Genomic DNA, 9,847 nt, shown 5'->3' on the forward strand with positions numbered 1-9,847 from the left:
TGCAGTTTCTTCCACTCCTTCCCTTGCACTTTGGCATGCTCGACTTGGTCGCGCATCTTCCTCCTGGGTACAACAATTGGCTTTTAGAGGTTTGTTAGGTTCAATGTCTACAGAAAATTTTGATTATGTTTCATGTCAGTTAGGAAAACAACCAGCTTTGCCTTTCAATACTAGTGAATCAATATCCACTGATATCTTTGACCTTATTCATTCTGATATTTGGGGGCCTTCTTCTGTCTCTAGTATTGGTGGGTCTAGATATTTTGTTGTCTTTGTTGATGATTACTCTCGCTATAGTTGGATTTTTAATTTGAAACATTGTTCTGAATTATTGGAAGTATATTCTAATTTTGCAAAAATGGTTGAAACTCAGTTTCCCAGACACATCAAAATTTTTTGATCTAATAATGCTCTTGAATACACTCAATATGCTTTCCAAGCTGTTTTGCATTCCTATGGCATTGTTCATCAACTAACTTGTCTAGGTACCTCTCAGCAATAGTAGAGTCGAACGAAAATTTCGTCATATTCTTGACACTGTTCGTGCTTTCCTTCTCTCTGCTAAAGTTCCTGCTCCTTTTTGGGGTGAAGCTGCTCTTCATGCTATTCATACTATTAATCGCATTCTGAGTCCTGTTATCCAAAATCAAACTCCATATGAGCGCCTTTTTGGGTCAGCTCCGAACTATCACCACCTTCACTCCTTCGATTCTACTTGTTTTGTTCTTCTTCAGCTATATGAGCATAACAAACTTAAGCCTCGGTCAAGGCTTTGTTGTTTTCTTGGCTATGGTGAAACTCAAAAGGGGTATAGGTGTTATGATCCTGTCTCTTATCGTCTTCGTATCTCTCGCAATGTTGTCTAGCTCTCTCATTTTAGTGCTTCCCTATCTTCCTCCTCTGTCTTAGATCTTTTTCCACATAAGACACATATTCCTTCTGTAGCTGCTCCTGATCCTCCTGTAGTTGCTCTTGATTCTGTTGCTGTAAACTTCTCTGTCCAACCACTAGATATCACTGATCCCTTTCCTAGTTCAAACTTTAATGAACAGGTGGAAGATGAACAAGTTGAAGATGAGCTACCCAACCCCAATTTTGAGCTTGGGTCTCCTGCTCCTGCTCTGCCTGAAGATCTTGCACAAGACATTCCACCTTGTCACTTAACTCAGGTAAGATCTATTCCTGCACATTTACTTGACTATCATTGTTACTAGGAATGGCAACGGGTCGGGTTCGGGCCGGGTTTTTGCATACCGGACCCGACCTGTGGGCCAAGACCTGTCGCCCCGACCTGGCCCGTTTAGTAAATGGATTTTTTTTCTAAAGCCCGGACCCGCCCCCGCTGGGCCCTACGGGCCCCGTTAAGCCCAACCAGAAAGAAAGCATTTTTGAAACAAGCTCCAAACTCAACATCAAACCCACGGACAAACAAGCAAATCTCAAAAATCCCTTCTTTCAAATCCCCAAAGCCACACCCAAATAAATTTTTTTTTTTTTTTAAATCCCATTTTTCAATCCTCAAACCCAAAAATAACCAATCCAACGGAGTAGATTTCGGATCAAACAAAAAATAAAATATAAAGAAGAAGATAAAAAAACAAATGGAAGGAGAAGAGAGTCTTGGTCCTAAGTTCGAGATCAGAGAGAGAACTGAAGGTCTTCAGCCTTGGGTTTTAGAGGCGTGGCTCAGAGTGAGGCCGTGGAGTGACTGTGAGGCCGAGGCGTGGCTACGTGCTCTTGTGCATGGCTGTGTGCTCGTGTGTGGCTGAGTGCTGCGTGCTTGTGCTGTGCGTGGCTGCGTAAGTGACAGAGAGATTAAGTTTGAGGGCGTGCGTGAGTGACAGAAAGGGAGATTGAGGGTATGAGTGACAGAGAGAGAGAGATTGAGGGCTAGGGAGAGGCGGCTGGGTCTGGGTTAGTGAATTAGGGAGTTAGGGTTTACAAATTACAACCATATATATATATATATATAAGGGTTATTTTAGTAATTTTATAGTAACCGGGTCATATCCAGGTTGGGTTTCGGGACGGGTTCGGGTTTTATTAATAAAACGCGGACCCAACCCAAACCTGCTTCGGGTTTTTTTTTTTTATTTTAAAAACCCATACCCGACCCTATTCTTTATCGAATCAGGTAAAATCCGACCCATTAGGGCCGGGCCAGGCTGGGTATCCGCGGGTCGGATCTAAATTGCCATCCCTAATTATTACACTGCCCGTGCTATACTACACGAGCCTCACACCTATCGTGAGGCTTCCACTGACAATTTATGGTAGATTGCAATGAAAGAGGAACTTGATGCATTATATAAAAACCATACTTGGGATTTGGTGACACTTCTTCTTGGAAAATCTGTGGTTGGTTGTAAATGGATTTACAAGATTAAGACCCGCTCTGATGGGTTCATTGAGCACTACAAAACTCGTCTTGTTACAAAAGATTTTACACAAGAGTATGAGATTAATTATGAAGAGGCATTTGCTCCGGTTGCTCGTATCTCATCTGTTCATGCCTTCTTAGCTATTGCTGTTGCTAGTAAATGAGACCTTTTTCAGATGGATGTTAAAAATGCATTCCGTAATAGGGATTTAAGTGAAGAAGTGTATATGCAACCTCCTCCTAGTCTCTTTGTTGACTCAAATAAGGTTTGTCACCTTCGATGTGCACTTTATGGCCTTAAACAAGCTCCACGAGTTTGGTTTGCCAAATTTGGCTCTACCATCTCTCGCTTGGGTTACATGGCCAGTCATTATGATTCTGCCTTATTTCTTCGTCGCACTGACAAAGACACTATTTTACTTCTCCTATATGTGGACGATATGATTATAACTGGTGATGATCTCAGTGGCATTCAAGAACTCAAGGCTTTTCTCAGTGAGCAGTTTGAGATGAAAGATCTTGGACATCTCAACTACTTATTGGGTTTTAAAATCACTCATTCTATAGATGGACTTTATATTACTCAATTCAAGTATGCCTTTGAACTATTGTCTCGAGCTGGACTCACTGATAGCAAAATTGTTGACACTCTAGTTAACCTTAATGTGCATCTGACTCCCTCAGGGGGAAAACCATTGTTTAATCTCTCTCTTTACAAACGCTTGGTTGGCAGCTTAGTTTATCTCACTGTCACTCATTTAGACATTTCCTATGTTGTTCACCAAGTGAACCAGTATCTATCTGCTCCATGATCGACTCACTATATTGCTGTTCTGCGCATTCTTCGATACCTAAATGACACTCTTTTCCATGATCTTTTCTACTCTACTTAGTCTCCTCTTATTCTTCGTGCATTTTCTGATGCTGATTGGGCAGGAGATCTCATTGATCGCAGGTCCACTACTGGTTATTGCTTTCTTCTTGGTTCTTCTCTGATTTCTTGGCGAAGTAAGAAACAAACTCATGTGGCCCGCTCCAGTACTAAAGCAGAATATCGTGCCTTTGCTGATACCACATCTGAGCTTCTTTAGCTACGATGGCTTCTCAAAGACTTAGGTGTGTCTACATCCTCTGCTACTCCTCTTTATTGTGACAACCAGAGTGCTATTCATATTACTCACAACAATGTCTTCCATAAACGGACTAAACACATCAAGATCGATTGTTATTTTATCCATTATCATCTTGTCCATGGTGCTCTCAAGCTGATCTCAGTCTCCTCTAAAGATCAACTTGCAGATATCTTCACCAAGTCACATCCTAAGGGACGCCTTTATACTTTAGTTGACAACCTCAAATTAGTCTCACATCCACCTTGAGTTTGAGGGAGGCTGTTAACATATATATTGTTGTAGGCTTTAGGCCCAACTAGATTACTTGTATAGCACACATTCTTGTACTACACTCTTACTTGTACTGCACTCATATGCCTCCTATATAAAAGCACTCATGTATATTCTTTTATTGAGAAATACAATACAATTATTTATTCAGTATTTCTAACATTTACAAAAATGAGATTAAATTAGAATTTAAATACTCATAGTCATAAACATCTGATTTTTCTTGCAATCTTAAAATATAAGACAATGATTTAAGTTTAAAAAAAAAAAAAAAAAAAAAAAGAAGAAGAAGAAGAAGAAGAAGAAGAAGCACCACATGATTTGACTCATAAAACCGACAAGGTAAAGACAAAATTCGATCATGGCCAAGGATGAAAAAGATGCTTGCTATCAAATTTTATCCTTTGGATTGTGAAGAAATCTTGTCGTATACAATACAAGATTATTATTGGCCAAGAAATATATACTTGAATTATTTTGAAGAGCCAAATATTCCACCGCTAAAGGAAGACTTACATGTTGAAGCAAATATTGTTCTTGAAGAATATGGAGAAGTCAAAGAAGAATCTGAAATCAAGATTGTAGAGGAGATTAATGAAGACCCCATTATAGAGAAAGATCTTGAAGTTGAGATAGTAGAGACCATTAAAGAAGAAATTATAGAGGAAGTTGTCAACGATCTCGATGAAATCAAGTTAGATGATTGCAACATTCAAACTCCTATTATTTTATTGGAAGACACCGAAACAAAGTTTATTGATTTTATTGGGGTGGAAAGATTTGATTTGATCATTGACTCTTATTTGGTGAATATTGTCAATTACATGAATATCAAGGGAGAAGAAGTTCAAGTTGCCCAATTAATGACTCTCAAGTTTGGCAAGAAGACAAAGAAGATGAAGTATTCAACGTATTTGTTCTCTTGGCATGGGAGATTCCAGATTTCAAAGATGAACTCGAGAACGAGTTTGTTTCAAGTGGAGGGGTCTGATGTAGGACACAATTTACTATTTAATTATTGTAATTTATTATTTTAGGTATTTTTATGTAAAAAAACGTTATTTTAGGTTTAGGTGATTTATTTCCTTGTTTTTAGGTGCATTTAATGCTTTTTAGGTCAAATTTGGTTCCTATTATGGTTAGATATCAATTAGGAGTTATTTTAGATTATATTTTCTTGTTTGTCAAGTTTTAAGGAGCCATTAAATAGGCTCTTAAGTCTGTAAACGTTTTTCATAGTCTATTATCAATAAAATTCAGACTTGTGTCTTTTGTGTTCTCTGGTGGATTCCAGACCTATTACCTTGTGGATTTAAGGAACCCCTCGTGGATTCGAGGTTTACTACCCAGGAACTAATAGTTTAGTTTCTGTCCATCAAAGAAAGCATTGTGTGTGCTTCTCTTCAGGCTTCCGCGACATTACATCCTATACGAGAGAGGCGGAGTATATTTTTGGAATATCTAATAAATTTATGCTTCAAGTGGTTGTTGAGGGCCATTCATGTCATCTAATTACCTGTTCTAATTAACAAGAAAGGAAAAAAATAAATAAATAAAGTGAACCGGTCATTTTATTTTTATCGAGTCAACTAACTACATTACTTGATAAAAATGAAATGGTTTCTGAGCATAGACTAGTTTACTCCCTAAATCAATAAACTGACCACTCATATGTTTCCACATGGGGTAATTAAGGGACTGTCATTTCGACTCTATATTGTGGTCGAAATAGACATGATCTTAATATTAATTATAAAGAGCACCCTTTTCCCTTATTCGATTCTCTATTTCTACCATAGTATAACCTAGGGTTTTACCAATGTGGGGCCCGTAGGGTACATTGGAAAACTACTTTACTGGGTGGGGTCATTGGTAGGGTCATTGAGATTGTCAGGCCAATCCTTCAACAACCCTTCCAGTTCTTCCAACGTAAGCCAATCCAAAAACTCATTCTCTTCGTCATTGTTATTTGCCACTTCCACAGTCTGTGTCTCGCTCTCTGTCATTGTCTCCGCATTAACATTTGGATTAACTTCGAGATTGTGGTCTTGTTCAGCAACCTGATCTTCTTCTACGTCGCTTGGCTTTTCCCCATAGTCTGAGAAAGGGAAATTAAGCTTGGCTCTGGGTCCACGGAACTTGATGGCAGCCTTATCGTAAGCCCGGGCAGCCTCCTCCGCCGTCTGGAACGTACCTAGCCACTTGCGCTTCGCTTCCCTCGGGTCTCGAATCTCAGACGCCCATTTTCCCCAAGGCCTCAGCCTCACTCCCCTGTATCTCTTCTCATTATCATTCTTCTCCTTCTTCTTCTTCGAGCTCCTCTTGCTGGTCGATGGCAATGAGAAAGTGGCAGCACTAGCCGGGACTGGTTGTTGTTCTAGTAGTTGGAGGTGTTGTGGGTGAGACCATGAATGTCGCCAGTGATAACGTGCTTGAGAGCTGAGACCATAATGTCGTGTTCTTGTTCCTCTGTTATTATTGTCCTCCAAGGACACCACATATAAACACTGCTTGCATAAAAACCATCCATGCCTCATGTAGTAGTAGTAGTGGCTTTCGGAATTCGGACAAAATGATAATTTTTTTTTTCTTTTTCTTTTTATGGAATGAGAGAGAGAGAGAGAGAGAGAGAGAGAGTGAGGGATTAGAGTGAGAGAGTTCCTTGTGTTTCGACTTTCGATTCGAAGCAATTGAAGGCAGTGAGGGTGAGCAAAAGATTTATATAGTAACGGGTAGCGAGGGGATAGCTGAGTCCAATGTCCATGTAGCTGCCAACCTGTCCTCTGAGCTTACGCGGTCCCTGTACTTTTTGCTTGCTGGATTACAATGGGGCCAACATAGGTGTCACGTGGAGCTTTTAGATGGTGTGGTGGGGGATCCAAACTCATGTAATTGGTCTCCTTAAATCATTAATGAAGGTATTTGCACTGCTGCATTTGCGTGGCGTGGGTTGCTGACTTTATTACTCACTTGTATTATTTACATTACTTTACGTACATCCATGATGAAGATAACCTGACACGTTATGGCCCCTAAAATTCAAATGAGATTTAGCAGCATTAGAGCATCTCCAATGGCTTCTTTAAAGCCAAATTTAGAGTATTAATCCCTCCAAAATCCACTCTAACAGCTTCTCTATCTCTATTTTTTAGAGTAGAGTTGCTACAGTGTTTCTTTATAAGTAGAGAACACTGTAGCTTTTACTATTCATCCTTCAAATATTTTTTTATATTATAATAATTAGGTATTGAATAAAAAAAATGTTGGAAGATGTGTAGTTGTTAAAAAAGAATAAAGAATTAATAAAGAAATAGTATTTAAATGAGATAAAGAATGGGATAGAGAATCTGTTGGAAAGTATATTTAAAAAAGTGGGTAGTTAAAGGTAAAAGTCACTGTTCATTCTTCAAACAGTACAAAAATTTAAAGAATCTGCTGGAGATGCATTTAAGAANATTATCAATAAAAATTCAGACTTGTGGTCTTTGTGTTCTCTGGTGGATTCCAGACCTATTACCTTGTGGATTAAGGAACCCCTCGTGGATTCGAGGTTTACTACCCAGGAACTAATAGTTTAGTTTCTGTCCATCAAAGAAAGCATTGTGTGTGCTTCTCTTCAGGCTTCCGCGACATTACATCCTATACGAGAGAGGCGGAGTATATTTTTGGAATATCTAATAAATTTATGCTTCAAGTGGTTGTTGAGGGCCATTCATGTCATCTAATTACCTGTTCTAATTAACAAGAAAGGAAAAAAATAAATAAATAAAGTGAACCGGTCATTTTATTTTTATCGAGTCAACTAACTACATTACTTGATAAAAATGAAATGGTTTCTGAGCATAGACTAGTTTACTCCCTAAATCAATAAACTGACCACTCATATGTTTCCACATGGGGTAATTAAGGGACTGTCATTTCGACTCTATATTGTGGTCGAAATAGACATGATCTTAATATTAATTATAAAGAGCACCCTTTTCCCTTATTCGATTCTCTATTTCTACCATAGTATAACCTAGGGTTTTACCAATGTGGGGCCCGTAGGGTACATTGGAAAACTACTTTACTGGGTGGGGTCATTGGTAGGGTCATTGAGATTGTCAGGCCAATCCTTCAACAACCCTTCCAGTTCTTCCAACGTAAGCCAATCCAAAAACTCATTCTCTTCGTCATTGTTATTTGCCACTTCCACAGTCTGTGTCTCGCTCTCTGTCATTGTCTCCGCATTAACATTTGGATTAACTTCGAGATTGTGGTCTTGTTCAGCAACCTGATCTTCTTCTACGTCGCTTGGCTTTTCCCCATAGTCTGAGAAAGGGAAATTAAGCTTGGCTCTGGGTCCACGGAACTTGATGGCAGCCTTATCGTAAGCCCGGGCAGCCTCCTCCGCCGTCTGGAACGTACCTAGCCACTTGCGCTTCGCTTCCCTCGGGTCTCGAATCTCAGACGCCCATTTTCCCCAAGGCCTCAGCCTCACTCCCCTGTATCTCTTCTCATTATCATTCTTCTCCTTCTTCTTCTTCGAGCTCCTCTTGCTGGTCGATGGCAATGAGAAAGTGGCAGCACTAGCCGGGACTGGTTGTTGTTCTAGTAGTTGGAGGTGTTGTGGGTGAGACCATGAATGTCGCCAGTGATAACGTGCTTGAGAGCTGAGACCATAATGTCGTGTTCTTGTTCCTCTGTTATTATTGTCCTCCAAGGACACCACATATAAACACTGCTTGCATAAAAACCATCCATGCCTCATGTAGTAGTAGTAGTGGCTTTCGGAATTCGGACAAAATGATAATTTTTTTTTTCTTTTTCTTTTTATGGAATGAGAGAGAGAGAGAGAGAGAGAGAGAGAGAGTGAGGGATTAGAGTGAGAGAGTTCCTTGTGTTTCGACTTTCGATTCGAAGCAATTGAAGGCAGTGAGGGTGAGCAAAAGATTTATATAGTAACGGGTAGCGAGGGGATAGCTGAGTCCAATGTCCATGTAGCTGCCAACCTGTCCTCTGAGCTTACGCGGTCCCTGTACTTTTTGCTTGCTGGATTACAATGGGGCCAACATAGGTGTCACGTGGAGCTTTTAGATGGTGTGGTGGGGGATCCAAACTCATGTAATTGGTCTCCTTAAATCATTAATGAAGGTATTTGCACTGCTGCATTTGCGTGGCGTGGGTTGCTGACTTTATTACTCACTTGTATTATTTACATTACTTTACGTACATCCATGATGAAGATAACCTGACACGTTATGGCCCCTAAAATTCAAATGAGATTTAGCAGCATTAGAGCATCTCCAATGGCTTCTTTAAAGCCAAATTTAGAGTATTAATCCCTCCAAAATCCACTCTAACAGCTTCTCTATCTCTATTTTTTAGAGTAGAGTTGCTACAGTGTTTCTTTATAAGTAGAGAACACTGTAGCTTTTACTATTCATCCTTCAAATATTTTTTATATTATAATAATTAGGTATTGAATAAAAAAAATGTTGGAAGATGTGTAGTTGTTAAAAAAGAATAAAGAATTAATAAAGAAATAGTATTTAAATGAGATAAAGAATGGGATAGAGAATCTGTTGGAAAGTATATTTAAAAAAGTGGGTAGTTAAAGGTAAAAGTCACTGTTCATTCTTCAAACAGTACAAAAATTTAAAGAATCTGCTGGAGATGCATTTAGACAAAGCTGGTCACGTTTGTAACAGACTTATTGTTGCTTAAGTAATATTATGTGATGTTGAACCCAAAAAAAAAATGATACTATAATGTTTTGATGTTACATGGGAGCTGGGACAGCCATTCCAACTGTCTTAAAACACTGCCCTATCTGGTCTCTTCAAATTATTCTATCAGATTGTACTCGTTCCCACCAACATAAGGCATACTTACTAAGTTTATACAAAGCAAGTCCAACTTTTCTCTCATAACAAATATTCTCATAGTCAAATAAATCCTCTAGATCAAGTAACCAATCAAGGAAATCTTCTTTTAAAAAATAACCATTAAAACTTGCAATTCTCTTATAAGGTCTATATGAAATTTGCTTACCAATAGGTTGCCCGTGAGTTATGTCTCCGCT

The 9,847-nt window shown here is 39.1% G+C and overlaps 3 protein-coding genes across 3 annotated transcripts; 1 reads left to right on the top strand and 2 right to left on the bottom strand.

Moving 5' to 3' along the window:
- The first annotated feature begins 2,739 nt into the window (after positions 1-2,739).
- LOC136067324 (uncharacterized mitochondrial protein AtMg00810-like) lies at positions 2,740-3,192 on the top strand. Its single transcript, XM_065773007.1, has one exon. It carries the CDS (start codon positions 2,740-2,742, stop codon positions 3,190-3,192), a length of 453 nt encoding a protein of 150 aa, XP_065629079.1.
- Positions 3,193-5,636: 2,444 nt separating this feature from the next.
- Positions 5,637-6,320, bottom strand: LOC112024166 (ethylene-responsive transcription factor ERF095). Its single transcript, XM_024056813.2, has one exon. It carries the CDS (start codon positions 6,318-6,320, stop codon positions 5,637-5,639), a length of 684 nt encoding a protein of 227 aa, XP_023912581.2.
- Positions 6,321-7,849: 1,529 nt separating this feature from the next.
- Positions 7,850-8,533, bottom strand: LOC136067325 (ethylene-responsive transcription factor ERF095-like). Its single transcript, XM_065773008.1, has one exon. It carries the CDS (start codon positions 8,531-8,533, stop codon positions 7,850-7,852), a length of 684 nt encoding a protein of 227 aa, XP_065629080.1.
- Between the last annotated feature and the right edge of the window lie 1,314 nt (positions 8,534-9,847).

This window comes from Quercus suber, unplaced genomic scaffold, assembly GCF_002906115.3.
Source record: "Quercus suber isolate HL8 unplaced genomic scaffold, Cork oak 2.0 scaffold_67, whole genome shotgun sequence".
Taxonomy (NCBI): Eukaryota; Viridiplantae; Streptophyta; class Magnoliopsida; order Fagales; family Fagaceae; genus Quercus; species Quercus suber.